This window comes from Nomia melanderi, chromosome 14, assembly GCF_051020985.1.
Source record: "Nomia melanderi isolate GNS246 chromosome 14, iyNomMela1, whole genome shotgun sequence".
NCBI lineage: Eukaryota > Metazoa > Arthropoda > Insecta > Hymenoptera > Halictidae > Nomia > Nomia melanderi.
In genome coordinates this window covers 3,422,760-3,440,714 of record NC_135012.1, presented here as the reverse complement: position 1 = coordinate 3,440,714, position 17,955 = coordinate 3,422,760, and the positions used below count along the sequence as shown (strand labels likewise).

Here is a 17,955-nt window from a genome sequence, read left to right as displayed (position 1 = left end):
TAATACCGAATTATATTGTAACTCACTCAGCTTGACGCCTCGCGTGTTGCTTAAAAGGGTCCTTCACCCCCCGATGCTTTTTCCCGGGAATTTTCCTACCCATTTTCCAAAAACAAACAACGCGCACGTCTCACGTGGTCGACGTCTGCTGTCAGCTTGAACTCTCCTGACAGTGGCGCGCTCCAATTCAAATCAAAGCTCACCAAACGCAGCCAACTTCACTCAACATCTCTCACTCAACTATCGCTCCGAATTCTAATTAATTAATTAAATGCTCTAATGTTCCCTATATCTTCCTCAACAAAAATTCATACTTTTTAAATTATCCCCGCCCAAAACCGTCCTCCCAATGATCTCAAATGATGCACGCGCAAAAAGAGTACTTCACTTACGAGTATTTAAACATATAACATACCAAATACATAAAATTAATTTCAGTGCACCAAAGTTATAAAAAGGAATGAATATACCGTTAAAAATAATATATAAATATATATCTCAGTGAAACATGTTACAACTAGAGACATCTAGAAAGGTCCGACTCAAGTCGATATCAAGTTATATCTGCAGTAATCAAGGAGGTTAGAGGACAACTCTCGTTTCATAAATCATCGCTATTTTTTTTCATCGGATAGATCAAAAGATCTGCAACGTGATCATTAATCATACGAATTAGCTAATCGTACACTTTCGTTATTACGCGTGTGCAACTTCTTTTCCCAGCTAGGTGCATCATCAAAGTGGAACCAATGCAACGATGAATTTAGCTCGGTTAATTACTAGAAATCAATCGTGCAACTGTCGACAAATATTTTCCACGTGTAGGAAGTGCGTCCGCGACACAGGGGAAACGTCATCGTGCGAGAAGAACACGGAGAAAAAGGAAAATGAAGATTCCTCGTCGATCGACGACTTATCGGAGCCCACGAATTGTTGCATGTCCGGCTGCGTGAATTGCGTGTGGATCCAGTACGCGGAGAAGCTGAGCGCCACTATTGAAAAGAGCGACACCGATTTGCAGAAGGCGATCATTGAAAAAGTGCAGGACCCGAACATGAAGGCGTTCCTCACGATGGAGCTTAGATGTAGGAATCTTCTCAAATGATAGAACGTTATGTAAATTTGTACATATGTATCATACGCTGTAGTTGTAATTAAACTTTGTACAATACCAAATTAACCATTAACTCGGCACAATGTTTTTACTCGAGCTCCTCTCTCGTTCGCATTCTTTGAAACGCTTCCAACTGTTGTATACCCGAGCGGATTGCACCGGAAATGCAGCAACGTGTAGACAGATAACTGTATCGGATTTTCAGGGTTCGTCTTCAGCGTAATAGTCACTTAATTTAATACGATTTCTTAGAAGCACATAAAGACATAGTTCGCCCAGTTTGTTTAAAATAAATTTTCACTTGAATATTCGGTTCCTCAGCTTCAAATTTAGAACCAAAATGGCTGCGGCTGGTGAGCTGTCCTCCTCGTAGATGGCAGTCGTAGCACCGAAATTATCGAAAATGATCTATTTCTTTTTCTCGCGAATATATATTACACACCGTTGTTCAATGAAAAAGATATTCGAGATATTCGCATTTTAAAAGTAGCTTTGTATCTTGATTCTTTTGAATTGTATTTCATACAAAGTTCCATGATAAAACAGTGGAATTCTAGATCGGTAATGCAGTCAGCTTGGATCATGAAGGTCTACAAGGTGTTTGGTCTATTCTTACACGTTGCCTGTGGCAGTATTTCAACATTGTTTACCTTACTGAACGAGTCAAAGAATAAAACTCTGTCTAATTCCCATTTCAGAATCGTTAAGATGAAACGGATGAGTTTTTGGTGCAGTTACCGCGATTTAATCGAATGTCGATCGATCCCTAGATTCTAGGACACGGCAGCCAGTTTGACCGAGGTTCAATTAACAACTGAAAGATGCTCGTTGATTTCAGTTATACAACCGGATGGAATTATTAAGCGGAAAGCGTAGTATCCGCGATACTACGAGCAGAACTGTCGCGATTGAAAAATAATAACAGAGATAAGAGTACGTCAGAGAAACCTATCTGACGTGTTGCCAAGGTTCTAGATCCACGAAATAGATCCGAACAATGAATCCGGAAATCTACGGTGGAAATACGGTGATTAAATCTATTCCGCGTTATATTTAGAGGTTTCGGGATTAAATCCAGAAAGAACGTGTTTAGAGACGATCGAAATAAACCCGAAACGCCTATTATCAGAATACGCCGAGACTCCGGTGTCGCCAGGCGTCGCGATAATCGGCCGTTCGCGCGTATTTTTGCGCACGGTTTACATTACGCGCTCGCTTATTTACATTTGCATACATATGTATAAAGCCACTTGTGCCTCTTACGCCAGTCGGGAGAATGTGTGACACGTACCGACGTGTTGGCGATCGAGGAGGCGTACGTACCGCTCGTTTCTCTATTTATGCTGTCAGTGACACGTAAATCGGCGAAAAAAATCAGCCAACGGAGAAAAGGGACACGCGGCTCGAGCGAAAATCGATTCGCGGGCCACCGTCGTCGCGTTAACGTCACTGTCCCGCTCGTTCCTATCAAAAGGGTTCCCCCAGACGTCGATTTCCAAAATACTTCATCCCTGAACAAACACAAAACATACCCACGCGACGAGAAACAGAAGAGTGGAAGCTAAACACGCGGATCTAACCGAATCATCATAAAATTCCATCGATAAAACTAACTCTGAATCTAAAATACAGAGTACCACAAACCTCATCTCTCTCGAAACGATTACAATCACATTTCCTTATAACCCAATTAAACCGGTGTAACGGTTACAAGCGAACATAATTCTCAAGAAACACAAATCTACCGTCAATCCCATCGAACAATGTCCTGGAACGAGAAAAATCCGGTAGAGAATCGTGTCACCATCGAAAAAAATCAGCTCTCGTCGGTTCCGCATAATCTTATCTCTGCCCCTGCCCACATGTCGCGTCTTTCCGCCGCGCGGCTGTCGCGGAACACAGCTCCGTCGCTGATTGCACACGGACGGGCCAACATTCCCACCGTGGCGCGTGTCGGTGTGCCGGTCTCGCGTTTTTTCCGCACGCAAACAACTCTCGGGAATAGTGGGCACTCGCTCGCTCGCTCGCACGCGCGTTCGCGCCCACCTTTCCACGCGTTTCCCACACGCGTGTGCACGGCACAGCGCGGTGTTTCATTGTGTGCGCCGGCGGCGGCGAGCGTGTGCGTGGATTATTTTCGCTTATGCCGCGGCGCACGCAATCTCAGAAGTGGTTCTCCCGTTGACAGGTTCCGAGCGGGTTTTCGAAGCCGCCGATACCCGAGGAGCGGGCCGCCGCCGATCCACTAGATCCCCGCTGGCCGCCGGAAAGACGGACGGAACCCGGTGCCGTGGAGAACGTGTGTGCCTTGATCGACCGGCGCGGCGCGGGTCGCCGGAAACGGACCTGCACGTTCTTATGCAACCGGCGAAGGTGGACGGAGTCGGATGGATCGCGATCCATCGGCCGGCGACGAGCGTCAGACGCGTGAGTCCTGAATTATGAACGGCCCCTGCGACCCGCGGCACCGTGTCACCGGCTGGTGGAAGTTGCGCGTGGTCTGCGCACGGAAACGCGGAGAACCGGCAGAATATGGTTCGCCAACGGGCGATTAGACGCTGCCTGTCTGCGACGGAAGGAAACGCGACTCCAGCGAGATAACCGACGGACCGAGACGAACGATCGCGGGATCTAGTGTTTTCGCTGCTTCGCCGTGGACTTTTGGTGAATTCGGCGAGCCGAGGAAATCGAAGTTTCGATCGGAGAAGAGGATCGAGCATCATCCGCGTGGATGTTGGATGGATTGATCGGTGTACAGGGGATCGAAGGAAGAGTGCCAAGACTAAAGGATCGTCCTTCGCGGCGGAAGTTATCGGCCGCTCGTTTCAATGAACGACGCACGCCTCGCCACGGAAATATCGGTCACCGTGTGCGCCGCGGGCTTCGCGGAAAATTGATAACGATGACGAAACGGGACGAGAATAAACGATAGAATGCGCGTTTGCGGGAGAAATCGCGCGGACGGTGTGTGCCGTGGACGTGGCCGTGGAACTTGGAACGCCACGGTGAATTTCAACGCGTGTCCGCTTTGCATCGCTAACGAGGGGGCGTTCGACTGTACGGGATTCTTTGGTGATGTTCGTGGAACTGATTGGAAGCGAAACCGAAGGTGCCGTCCGTCGTTCTAGCGCGAGCTTTTCGATTGTTCCGCGTTGACCGCTTCGCTGGGAACGGTTCTTCGTGGACTTCGAAGCAAGTTTCGTCGTTTCTGTGATAGAAGAGAGAAACTCTGTTTGAAAGGGGACAACTGGAGATGCTGGATCCTTGGTGAGAAGTCTAAGGCATCGACCGGCGTATCGTAAATCCGTCTGACGTCCGTTGCGGCGAGAAACGTGGCGGCGATCGAGCCGCGTGAACCTTGGTGCTGAGACTATTGCTGGATTCACAGCCGCGGCCGGATCGGCCCGGCCTCGAATGAGGTGCTCGATATATAATATCGAATAATTGGCGAGTTCGTTCGCTTAAGTGGACGTATCGATGGTTCGCGGAGGCTCGGTGCGCCCGGCTCCGCGCTGTCAGTCGAATCGCGTCGGACGGCAGCTATAAATACGAAAACGGGGGAAGGGACCACGTGGAAATCGCCGGACGAAATGCTCATGACCGAAAAAGGGCCACACAGGAAAGGAAGCAACGTGGAATTGGACTTGGAGCATTCGGAGACCGGCAACAACGTTCTCCCGTTGAACGAGCTACTTGTCAACTCGACGGTGCCTGCGGCCGCGGTTGCGGTGAAACTGTGCGAGGACTCCGCGGACGAAACTAGCAGGAGCAACGCGGAGAAACAGAGGCGCGGCATCCTCAGCAACTTCCAGAGAAGGACGTTCAGCAGGATCAGCTTCAAGGGCGAGACCGGACCTTTATTGAGCAGGTGCATTTATTTTTTATTTTTTTTTCCTCTCTTTCTCTATCGAGTTTCCTCCGTTTCCTTCCGAATCATCGACCGTTGAGAGACACTACGAGCGAATACGTTGGCGGAGTTAACGATCTCGCGATTTTTCTCGGTCAAGCTGGTTCGGACAGTTAGCTGTGAACGTTTTCATTAAGGAACGCGTTTTCGATCAAGTTAATCGACGTTGAACGCGATGGGGAGTTTCACTGGTACTCGATGTACTGTCCATAGTAGGTTAATTTGTCTGTTAATTAATTTAGTTCGCTGTGACTGAATCGTATGGATGTTTGTAAGTACCTAATTGAAGTACTATATTCTCTCGCGACTTCTATCTCGAACAGCCACGAACAAGAATCGTGTAAAACCGAACAGACGAAACTGAATAAAAGTCTAGTGAATAAACGAAGCTGGCAACTGTATTTTCGAGTGTGATGCTCTATTACCGCGAATTCTTTCGCCGATGGTTCTCCAAGTTATTCGAAAGGATCGAGCGCTAAACGCGGATGATGGACGGCCGTCGTAAAACCGTTCGGGCGGGTATACAAAGATCCTCTGTCGAGTGTTTTGAGAAGCACCCATTCAGCCGACCGACAGGTGTATCCTCGCGTATCACGATAATTCCGTCAATGGCGCCGCGGCATGTTCGCCGGCGCCGAAAATACGTCGGACGTCGCCGTCGGAAACTGGACCACAATACGCGGGCCGCGACCCCGCGAAAATAGCGACCGCTCGTTCCTGTTTCCCTGCCGCGATCGGCAGAAATCCTGCTTTTCGGGACAAGAATAGCACCCGGCTAATCGCGGAAGACGCCTCTGCGCGCGAACCAGGGATTCTCGACGCTCGTCGTCCATCAGACGGAGACCTTTGCGTTTCGAGGCTGACGCTCGACGTTTATTTCGTCGCAGACGCAACGTTTTTTTCCCCTTTCTTTTTTGTCTTGACGATGAAAAACATGTCACGTTTTCTCGACGCACGATACGATCTTTGGGTGAGAAAGATGGTAGTAATAGAGGATTCGGCTGATGGATACACAATTTGCTACTGATTTATATATATATAGATGTGATCTTGAGATAGAGAAATGATAGTAGTAGAGAATTGAGCTGACGCATACCCAATTTGTTACTGATTTATACACATCGTAGTGATCTTCTGATAGAAAAAAGATAGTGATGACAGACGATTAAGCTGATGAATACCTAATTTGCTACTGATTTATATATATAGATGTGATCTTGAGATAGAGAAGCGATAGTAGTAACAGAGGATTGAGCTGATGGATACCCAATTTGTTACTGATTTATACATACCATATTGATCTTCAGATAGAAAAAAGATAGTTATAACAGACGATTAAGCTGATGAATACCCAATTTGCTACTGATTTGTACATATAGACGTAATCTTCAAATAGAAGAAAGTTAGTAGTAAGAGAGGATCGAACTGCTGGATACCCAATTCCTACTGATTTACATATACATATTATTTGTAGATAGAAAAAAAGATATTGATAACCTGCTATTGCTCCATATCTACAACAGTTCACGTTGCGAGAAGAGTTCTTCATCAGAAGCTTGCAAGACCTCTCATCTCCCTACGATCCAAAACTTCATCTTATAAATAAAGTACAATACATTTCAACCTCCAACCAATAGTACTACCCACAAAACGAACCCCGAATTTCCCAAAGAAACCCCCGTTCGAAAACACGAAAATATCTCAGACGAACCCATCCAAAGCCTGTACTCAGCCAACTCCGTAGCAGCGAGTCTGCACACCGCGTGCGCCGCGACGCTCCCGAACTGTCTCCCGTTGCATCCGGACGCGGCGTCTCTCCCGACGGGCCGTTTGTCGTTGTCGCTTGTCATCGCGGCTCCATCTCTAGCGAATGAAACGAATCTAGCCGATCGCGAGGCGTTGCCAAACGGCGTCGCCGTGGACACGCAGCAAAAGGAAAATCGCACGCCAAGGGTCGAAATTGGATCGCTTCAGTGTCGGCCGAGCCTCCGCTCGCCAACGGAGCTTTCGTTAATTACGCGTGCCCTCCGCTCGGTGGCCGCGAGAGATCATCCCCGCGCCGTCTGCCCGATCCTCTCCGCCCCTTCGATCCCTTTTCTCTTCTTTTCCCGATCATTTCCGCCACCCGCGTGACGCGTTCGTTTTTATAAATAGTCCGCGAAGTGCGTAAATCAGCTGCCGCGTCGGCCATCGGGCTGCTTATCCGAGAGAAAGAGAGAGAAGAGGAGTCCAACCTCGAATTTCTCCTCTCGACGCGCCCTTTCGCGTCGCGCGAAATATCGAGAACGAAATGATCGTTCGAATCCTCCCGGAGGATCCGAGGTGTCGATAAAATCCGAATCGATCGAGATTACGTGTCCCCTTCGATCATTCAAGGGAGAACGTTGTGCGTGTGTGCCACGAGTGTCGCCCTTAGTGCTCGGCCAGTTCTATACCGGGTGTATGGTTCGAATCGAGTGATCGAGCGTTGATCGGGTCGGACACGCCAGTGGTGGATCCCTCTTAACCGGTCGCGACGAACGCGCGGCCGGGTCGTCGCTAAACGGATGTGGTGCAAGCGGTTGATCTGGATCTTCCAGTGGCTCTGGACACGCTGCGATATCTGGCTCTGACGATGCGCTCGCCCCGTCTGAACGGCGACCGCTAGAGCAGCGGCCTCGGGCGTGAACGCTTAAACTTAGACGCCGAAATTCCGGTGCAAGTCGAACCGAAATAATACGTCGAGCCTCCAAGACGGTCGCCTGAGAACGTTCGACCCGTTCCTCCGTCGGCATCTCTCTCACGGCCCTGCACGCGCTCCCCTCCCCATTTTTCTAACCCTTTCGTCCCTGAATCGGTGATAGTCGCGAGTGATTACGCGCGTGCGAATCGTTAAGCATTTATTTATCTCGAGTCCACGAATTTTCGTCGATTACCAAACAATGGTCGCTCCAACGGGCGCCAGTCTCTGCGCGAATCCCGCGGGAAGAGACCAGTGGTCCGTGCGCGTTTGAAGTGAACGTGAAACCGACGTTTCGGGAGTCCGGCGAAGGTCTCATCGGGCGACTGATGAAGAAAATGGATGGCTCGACCTCGAAAACACTGTCGCCCAGCTCGTCGGGGTCAGGAAAAGTCCATTTGGGCGAAGGAATGGCGTTGTCCGGACTGAGGAGGGCGCTGTCACAAGTCTCGATGCTGGTCGTCAAGGCGACTACTTCCGGTGAAACCGCGTGGCGAGAGGAACTGCAGAAGTATGCCGTTTCCCCGTTGTTTCGTTCTCTTTCGATTGATACCTGAATGGCTGCTTGCTTTTCTCTCGTTTCAACGTGTATTCGGAATCTACTCTAACGAGTTTATTAACTGTAGATAAATACGATTGTTTTATAGATTAAATGGGAAAGCGTTTAATGACGGGTTAGCAGAGTACTCAATTAATACTAGATTTACGGAACGAGTCAATTTGACTCCTATCGGATTTTATAAACATTATTTGGTAAATGTTTCGGTCGATTTTTAGTAACGTAATTATGTAAATATGTATCCTAATTGTCTACTCTTAAATTTCTAATTTCTAAGATCTAAATGAACGGATGACAATTTTTCTAAGAACAATAGAACAAACTGTATAAATGTCAGTAAATCTAGTGTTAATTAACCGCGACTCCAGTTAGAATTTTTATATTATACAGTGACTAGAAGTATCCGTTGAATCTATAATTAATATTTTCACGTTACGATTGCAGTGGTTGGTAATCGAACAGCTTTCAATCGAAATGCCTGGAATACTTCTGTGTCGAATGGCTCGGAAATTCCGATACATTCGATATCGGTTCTATATGACCGTTCTCATTCTCTCGCACGATGATAAGCCAGCGTAATTACGCATACGTCGACCTTCACGGGATTACGACTTCATTGAGGAGTCCCACGAGATTGGACACCGATCCAACCGACGGAATGTTTGCGGAAACGATCTCACAGTGGACTTCATTGTCCGTTTCGAAGTCAAGATAGAATCTGTCCCAATTGCGACGATAATAATCACGGGATTAACGCACGGCCCGGTTTATTCTTCGAACAACGATATCTCTCTATACGTATCTCTCGGCACGATTTATGTCATTAGGCTTATTGCGGCTACTTATCATAATCGCAGGCCACTTTCTCGAACTGGTCGGGACGGGACCACGAGCTGCGTGGGCCGGGCCTTTCGAAATCCGTGCGTGCACCGTGTTTCCCAACCGGCTCGGCTCTCGGCGCGGTTCTGCTAATCAATTAACCTTAAGACTCCGCGGTCCCGTTTCATGGAGTTTTCGGGCAAGTTTATCAGCGCGCTCCCCCCATTAACAAATTGAACGCCGGTTGTAAACCCGATAATCGGCGCGCCGTAATATCTGTGCTCTTGTGGATAATGAAGCACCTTTTACCTGCGAGGGAAAGGATAGGAAAGCGAGCCGGCAGGAAACGCTTTGATTCGACAAATTGAACATCTGTTTGCTCCAGTAATTTTCACGTTAAACGCGGGAATGTGTTCCTTTGCGGTTGGATAAGTGGGAGTGCTCCTTTTTGTTGAAGAAAGGAGTAGATCAATTGGGGATCTGTCTGTTTGAAGATCGAAAATTGAGAGTTTGTGTGTTTGGAGATTGAAAATTGAGAATTCGAATGTTTGAAGGTTTTAAATTTGAAATTGGAATGATTGGAAACTGAGGATTCGAACGTTGGAAGATACAAAATTGAAAGCTTGAAATTCGAATGTTTAAAAATCGGAAATTCGAGTATCTGAGAATTGATCATTCGAATGTCTGAGAATCGACCATTCGATTCTTTGAAGGTTTTAAATTGAAAATTCGAACGATTGGAAACTGAGGATTCGAACGTTGGAAGATTCAAAATTGAAAGTTTGAAATTCGAACGTACGAAATTGAGAATCGACCATTCGAATGTTGGATTTGAGATTGGAAACGCGGCACAGCGGGAACGGACGAAACGATCGTTCGATCGATCAAATAAATACGAAAATCTTTGGACAGCGTCGCTGCTCACCTTCAATTTGTTCCAATAAAATTCGGTTAACCTCCGCCGCGAAGCCAGCGAATTCCGAAACGTTTCTCGAAGACGGCGCACCGTTTCCCGCTGGAAACGAGAGAATCTCTCGCTCCGTTTTCCAGGCTCGCCGAGCAACGGCACCGAACAGGTGTGGAAGTCTTAATCTATTTTCATCTCGGGTCAATATGTCAGGGTTGAACGATGCGAAACCACACGAATTTAGAACGTCGTTTGCCAGGCGAACGAACCAAGCCAAATTGAACACCGCGGTCTAGGTCCGTTCGAGAGAACTAATAACGAAGCCTGGTTAATCGCTGCCTCCTATCCAGCTTCTTTTGACTTTAGACTTCCTCCACCGACGTCGTGTATCTTTGGACAGGATCCATGGACGTCATTCCACTCATAAATCTCGCTTTCAATCGAAATGCCAACCGCGAGCAAGTATTATTTACGTTATTAACATGCTAACGCTTGTGACAGTGACATTTTTAGATGCAACGTTAACACTTTGTCGAAAGAAAATCGTCTCGAACGACTGAATTACTACGAGCTCAACGCTACAACTATTGAATATACCAAGCAATTCCTAAATTCTTTCGTAGTTATCAATTAACCGCGTGAGTGCTGAGCTATAGCGCTCTTGTGTTGTGCCAAAATTGAGAGCGCGGAGGCGCTTCTGTTTATCAGTATCAATTATAATTTCCTTACTATGTTCTTCAAGAAATAAATCAAAGTAACTTTATTTGAATAAATGCTATTTTTTGATATTTTGTAATAACACAATATTCGTGATCTCATTAGATAAGTACCCTTATTAATCTTTTTGCATACACCCAATCATTTTATTTTTGGTAAATATCCACAAAAGTTGCTTAGCATCCAAACGGTTAAACAAACGAACTCAATAATACACGAACCGTATCATAAATCAATCTGCAAAAATGTGTCTTATTTAGCACAACATCCATCAACACTGGGTTTACGGAACGCGTCAATTTGACGCAAATTGAATTTTATAAACATTATTTGGTAAATGTTTCAATCGGTTTTCGTTGATGCAATTACACGAATATGAATATTGTCTATTTCCACATCTACAATTTCCAAAATCTAAATGAACGAATATCAACTTCCCCAGGAACAATAGAATAAACTGTACAATAAATGCCCGTAAATCTAGTGTTAAAACAGATACTCAATCGACTCTTCAATCTTCATTCCAAATTTCTATTACATTGCCTTCAACTATAATCGAACGCGAAGCATACGCGAAATCTGCGTTGCAATTATGAATGAAAGCGCGCAATGAACAGGTTTATCGGGGATGTTGCCCGAAGTCTTAGGGCATGGTGATGCTCCCGACGAATTAACCCTTTGCGGACGAATGTCGACATGCCGGCGAGATGAAATTTTCATATTTCGAAGACTAAGTCACAAAAAAATAATTTACTTGCTCAAACACCAAGAGATCAGCACGCAGTTTCCTTTTGTTCTATCAATTGTACAATTTATATATAATTCAGCTTCATCTGTTGAAGGTTTGGTATATTTCAAAGAATCTTCGTCCGCAAAGGGTTAAAACACTTCGGACGCCGGGAATAAACGTCCCGCGAAGTTCAATAGCTCCGCGATCGAGCTATTTTCGTGCCGCGGCGGATCAGTCGGGCGAAGAGAAAAAGTTGGTTACGCGTTTTCCCGAGGGTCCGTCGGGAACTGGCAAAATGACAAGCTCAAGGCGCTGGTATACTTAGAGTACGCCCAGCAAGGGACATCTCTCTCACGTCGAATTCGACGAGATAACAAAGCGGAGCGGAGCGGAGCTGCCCTCTCGTCCCGTAGACAAATATACGGTCCCACGGTTTACCCTAGCAGCGGAAAGTTTAAAAGCAGATCCTTCCCCGAGCCAAACACGCGAGAGTCCAGCTGAACCGTCGCGTCACTTTTTGATCCTTTTGTAAGCGGACGTTGATGGTAACGCGACGGCGGCGGGGAACGCGGGCGGAGCGTACACATCGGCAAAGAGATGTTCGAAACAGATGCAACCTTCGGCTTCTCGACACTTTTATCGATTCCGCGGTGATTCGCGAGGATTTTGAAACAATTGCCCGCTAAATTCGGAGGATAAAGGTCTTAACGCTTAGCCGACCGGATGGGGGGATCTGCTTCTCGCTTAGCAACGGATCGCCTTATATTCTGTTTATCTTTTCTTTTGTAAGTTAGTGAGGCTTGAAGTGAGATTACTTGCAAATATGGTTCTTGCTTTTACGAAAAATAGTGTTTAAGTAATTGGATGAGTGTAATTGAAGATAATGGAGGAGGTTGGAGTTATAATTCTTTTTAGACGATCGCGTAAGTATTACGTGAGTCGCAAAATCGTGAGAAGTTGTGTGTATCATAATTGAAAAATAAATCATGGGGTTAAGATATGTTTTTGAGATTGTAATATTTTGAGATATGTACGAGTGTTTTAATATTGGGTGTATATTTATTGCACAGTTTAATTTATTGCTCGAAAATTCGACGCTCGTTCGTTTAGATCTTGGAAATCGGAGATTTCAAGTTTAGGACGTACATGTAGTCGCGTCAATCAAAACTCGGCGCAAACACTTGCCAAATAAACTCTAGAAGTTTCAATAATCGTCAAGTTGACGCGTGGAATTCATGTAGCTGAACTTTATTCTACAATCTTAAGTCGAGGAAATAATTCTCCGAAGTTTCTTCCATCAATCGTTAACCTTCGTAGCAAACATAAAATGAGCGTAAACATTTCATATCTTCCTAATAAATCGTCAACACTAACTTCACCGAACAAGCACAGTGACTCCCCACTTTTTATAAAAATTATAACTAGATTCAATTGTAAATCTTCCCAAAAGCGCTTTCGTAATTTAAGTACCTAGAAATTAAACATTTTAACACATTGCTTACCGGTAACGAGAAATCTCGTTTTATAAAGACACTTAGCTATGCAACTTCGCTAATTACCACGGCATTGAGAAAAATGTAAAATTTAATTCGCATTGATTATCTATTTAAAATATATTACATAACAATATATCTGAGATTTTCTTTGTATAGTGACATAAGTTGACCTCAATAAAAATTTCTATTACAATTTAGTTTTCTGAAAATTAGCCGGTACGCAATGTGTTAACCCTTTGCACTTGAGAGTCTCAGTCATCACGTGATTCGATACAACAAAACTATGAAATTGAATATTTAATATTTCAAATTAAAGTTTGCATTGCTACGTGAAATATTTAAATAAAACACCTCTGTTGCTTGATTTATCTATGAATTATCGTTAAATTAGTTTCAAACAATATGACCTATATCTCGTCAGAAAATGTTGAATACTTCTATTGAGAAATTCCATTTTCGCTTGAAATATTCAATCCTTTCTAGTTAGATGTAGACAAGATTCTTAAACATTTAACATTCTTAAATGCCATGGAGGTCACCGTTGACCTCCAACCAAACTGAATTACTATAGTCCATTCAATGAAACGACGATTATTTGAAAACATTACTATATTACAAATGATGTTACCCAATGCGGTGACATTTAGCTAGATGAACATGCAGTAATAACAATGCAATTCAATCGAATGATTTAATATTATATTTCTTCCGTTTCGTGTATTCTGCTCTATGAAATCGTGCGGCATTCGCACAATTCAATTAATACTATTAATATACAATTCCTATAAAAACTGTAACAATAGATTATTTTCAGTTTCTCTAGACATTCATTATAATACTCAAATGAAACTATTTATTTTCAAAATCATTTCGAACATTCAATGCTTCGAAGATATCAGTAATTGCTAAACAAAAAAATCGAAACCAGTCATTTCGACTGGTAGTTCTAGTGTTAAAGTCGGTCAATTCGACCCGTCCGTCAGTTTTAGTGTCAAGGAGTAAATCATAGAGCAATTAGTCACACGGTTACAGTTTCCCAGGAACAGTGTATTATCGGATCATATTCGCGAGGCAACCGACTGCCAAAGTCACTGACAACGCTGCGAGCCGGCGTGACCGACACGTTGACGCGGCGCGGACACGGGGGTCTCGGTAGAATCGGGACAAAGTCGATCGCGGCCGAGGAAAGACAAGTTCAAAGAGACCGCGGGCATCCTTGGACTTTGCCAACAACGTTAGCGCCTCCGGTACGCGAATTGTAATAATCCGTGACTGCGCAACACCGTCTGTAAACAGCAGCCGTTTCTAATCCCGTGCGTCTAGCTTTGCGAACATTCGGAGTCGCTCGCGGCCCGATTTATTTCTGGCATGGTCCCGATCAGACGGAAATATGAGTGTCGTCTGGCGAACGCCGCTGGAATTTCCATCGCTATCCGGAAGCGATCGTGGGAGCAGATTCGAAGGAGAACGGAGAACACCTAATCCACAGGATTTACCGAAAGAATTCAGCGATATCGTTTATAACCGTCGAAGTGACTGGTCTCAATTTTATTTCGTGGTTGATATTTTAACACCTTGCGTACCGGTAATGAAAAATTTTGTTTTTATATAAAGACACTTAGCTATGCAACTTCGCCTAATTACCGCGGCATTGAAAAAATGTGAAATTTAATTCGAATTGATTATCTATTTAAAATATATTACATAACAATATGATATCTGAGGTTTTCTATGTGATATAAGTTGACCTCGGTGAAAATTGCCATCACAATTCAGTTTTCTGAAAATTAACCGGTACGCAATGTGTTAACACTAAAACTACCGAGCCGTTGAATAAATTTTTGAAATTCCTCTATAGAAACTCCAGGACTGTATCTATTGAGACTGTAATTAATTTGTAATTCACTTTGCGTATTGCTAAATCAATTTCTTTAATAATTTCTCAGAGAAACATCTGTTATTTTTTTAATAATTACAAAAGAAGAAATCGGGAATGGGTCATTATGATCCATCTGGTAGTTTTAGTGTTAACCCCTTGCTTTACAATAACGTGCGAGACTCGTGAAGATTTTAAATAGAATTTCACAAACAAATATAACTCAATTACCTTGAATTGTAATTAGACGTTATTCCTCTGTTACCAATGATTATATTGTAGGGCGAACGTAGACAGAATGTTTATAAAAGATTGCAGTTTAAGAGTGAATACTATAGAAATAATATATTGATGAATATTGCACTGAATAATCGATGAAAGTCGTCTCCACTCTCCATTCCAATGATCCCTGAATACTAACCACATTTCAATTCATAAAAATCACGATTCATCTTCACGGATGCCATCCATTCAGCATCGGTTTGCTTTCTTTTCTCAAATGTTGCTCATCCTTGAAAGGAACCGAGGAGTCTCCTTTTTCCCGGATTAATAGGGTTTCCTGCTACAAACAGTGCGCGCGCGCGTCTGTAAACATTTCTATAAAACGGCCAACGTCAGTGGCCCGGATGGAACGGGATCGTGCAAACATTCGCGGGGCCGCGGTTTCGTTGCACATGCTTTTCGCGAGAAAGTCTATGTCGAAACCACTTCGCGGCGAATCGAACTCACCCTCACCCGAGATCCGATCAATGATAAAGACGCTACTTTTAGAGCACGCGAATGAGGCGTGCCTCCAATAATAGACTCGATGATTAACCGTCTCTCCGACGCTGCCACTGTTTACCCCGCGATTCGTCATTAGTCGGATTTGATTTATAAATTAGGGACGAGGGCTAATAAATCCTCCGAGCAGACGCCGGTACGCGAGGCGTCTCTCCTTCCAGAATCGAATTGTGAAAGATCCATCGAAACCTTACGGCTGGATCCCTCTGTCAACGAAGAAAAATATTGTTTCGCTGAGACGTGACGAGACCACCAAAATGGAAACAAACGGTCGCTGTACGATACACAAACAATCGATTCTCTCGGATCTCTTCGCTCGCGGAATAATACGAATCTTCTTTAATCGCGAACTTTGATCTTGTATGTTCGATCAACGACGCGGACAGAAAAAGGGGAAGAAAAATAAAATGGAAACTGGAAAACAGAATGCTTCGAACCTTGCCGTGTCCTTCCCGAAATACAGCGAGAGACAAAGAAGAAAACATCTTCCCGGACTCCCGTCCGACTCGTGACCGAGACTTCGGACAGAAATTAGAAAATATAAATACCGTTCTGCTCTGTAGAAGCTTCGGCTGAAATTAAGCGTTGCTTCTCTGTTATCAGTTGACGAGCTTCGGAATACACGTGGATATAGGATTCTTCGTTTCTAGTGAATTGTTACTACCAGATGTCCTCTTTCTGCGATTATTAAAAAGATAAATGTTTCTCTGAGAAATCATTAAAGAAATCAGCACCAGGCAGACTGAAATGTAACTCAATTTAACTGGTAGTTTTTCTGTTAACACTTAGGCGACCGCCTAAAAAGAGCTATAACTACAACCTCCTCCATTATCTTCAATTGAACTCATCCAATTAATTCGATTAGAAACTGTGTTTTGTAAAAGCAAGAACCGTATTTGATGAATTGCAAATAATCCCACTTCAAGACTTACTAAATAACAAAAGAAAAGATAAACAGAATAAAAAGCAAATACGTCGCTAAGTGAAAAGCGGGAAATCTCCCCATTCGGTTGGCTGTGTTAACGTTAAAACGATTCCAATCATAGGACAAGGCTTTAAAAACAAACGATCGAATGAATATCATCGTATCTCCCAAGCTAAAAATATCTGTCAATTCAGCTGAAATTAAGCATTGCTTTTCTGTTATCAGTTGTGCTTCGGAATAAACGTGGATATAGAATTCTTCGTTTCTAGTGAATTATTACTACCAGAGGTCCTCTTCCTGCGATTATTAAAAAAATGTTTCTCTGAGAAATCGTTAAAGAAATTGATTCAGCACCAGGCAAACTGAAATGTAACTCAATTTCTGGTAGTTTCTCTGTTAACGTTAAAACGATTCTAATCATAGGACAAGGCCTTAAAAACAAACGATCGAATGAATATCATCCTAATCTCCCAAGCTAAAAATATCTATTAAAACTCACTTCTAAATCTAAGATCAAACCACAAGATTCTTCCTAATTTCTACGAAATCGTTATTTATACGAGATAATTAACCTAGTGACGTTCGAAATAATGAAGCAACGGGTTAACACTAGGTTTACGGGCATTTATTATACAGTTTGTTCTATCGGTTTTGAATAGATTTACGTTTGTTGATTTAGATCTTGGAAATTAATAGTTTAAAAATAGAGCATTAGGCTACATGTTCCTGTAATTACATCAATTAAAATTCGATGTGAATATTTATTAAATAATTTTTATAGAATGCTATATGTGTCAAATTGACGCGTTCCGTAAACTTAGTGTTAAAAATGGTACGCCGATCATCAAGAACGTTCAACCTTCCGCGATGATTTTCTATTCGCGGTTCCTCCGCGATTTACGAGTAGACGGGCGCGTGAATCACGTAGACGCGGAAGATGATCGGGGAAAGAGGCGTTCGTCTGTCGATTTTCTGGCAGATTGCCCCCGATCGGTCCATCCTGGCTCGAACGAGGCCCGCCGCTCCCGACCGTAAATTACGTCCTCTGGCATTAAGCTCCGTATATTTCCGAGACGGACGATATTACCGTTTTAAACGGCCTTTAGAGAACCCGTGGGAGAGAAGAGGCTGCCGTCTCGTTTTCCATTGGAACGCAACACCGTTCCGCGCGATTCCATTTTCCCGCGGGAACGGAAAACCGGAAGAACCTCGGCCAGGTGTGCACGGAAACACTCGAGGATCCTTTGAAGCCTCGTCCGGACGATTTACTGAACACGTATTCGAATGATTCCATTGAAAAACGTTCCGACTCGCCACAAAGATCTTCTCTGTTCGGATGAATAATTCACTTCGAAGGAATTTGAATTCGATTTGCTGGAGTGTCTTAATGTCTTGTGAAACTA

At 44.2% G+C, this 17,955-nt stretch overlaps 3 protein-coding genes across 11 annotated transcripts in view; 2 read left to right on the top strand and 1 right to left on the bottom strand.

Moving 5' to 3' along the window:
- LOC116427096 (uncharacterized) overlaps window positions 1-299 on the bottom strand; it is a 109,937-nt gene extending 109,638 nt beyond the window's left edge. For all 4 annotated transcript variants that reach the window (XR_013000138.1, XR_013000139.1, XR_013000140.1 and 1 more), the window contains exon 1: window positions 27-299. Coding sequence is in view for 1 of the 4 variants with exons in the window: in XM_076374051.1 (XP_076230166.1) it covers window positions 27-103 (77 nt within the window). In the remaining 3 variants the exon portion in view is untranslated. The remainder of the gene's footprint in view (window positions 1-26) is intronic.
- A 166-nt stretch (window positions 300-465) lies between these two features.
- Window positions 466-1,187, top strand: LOC143175310 (oxidoreductase-like domain-containing protein 1). 2 transcript variants are annotated; one of them, XM_076374053.1, is made up of 2 exons: window positions 466-581; window positions 724-1,187. In XM_076374053.1, exon 2 carries the CDS (start codon window positions 758-760, stop codon window positions 1,103-1,105), a length of 348 nt encoding a protein of 115 aa, XP_076230168.1. In that variant the 5' UTR covers window positions 466-581; window positions 724-757; the 3' UTR covers window positions 1,106-1,187. The 2 variants fall into 2 exon arrangements, with proteins under 2 accessions (XP_076230168.1, XP_076230169.1); XM_076374054.1 differs by having other exon boundaries at window positions 511-581; window positions 728-1,187.
- A 1,852-nt stretch (window positions 1,188-3,039) lies between these two features.
- The window catches only part of LOC116427070 (G protein-activated inward rectifier potassium channel 2), a 42,871-nt gene continuing 27,955 nt past the window's right edge, over window positions 3,040-17,955 (top strand). For 2 of the 5 annotated variants that reach the window (XR_013000100.1, XR_013000101.1), the window contains exon 1: window positions 3,040-4,982. Coding sequence is in view for 3 of the 5 variants with exons in the window: in XM_031976971.2 (XP_031832831.1) it covers window positions 4,705-4,982 (278 nt within the window). In the remaining 2 variants the exon portion in view is untranslated. Of the gene's footprint in view, window positions 4,983-6,971; window positions 8,252-17,955 lie in introns of those variants that run through there. The other 3 variants (XM_031976971.2, XM_031976970.2, XM_031976972.2) reach the window with 3 other exon arrangements.

Bases quoted from the DNA above. Each gene is read 5' to 3' on its own strand.
- LOC143175310 (XM_076374053.1), top strand. From the start codon at position 758: ATGAATTTAGCTCGGTTAATTACTAGAAATCAATCGTGCAACTGTCGA.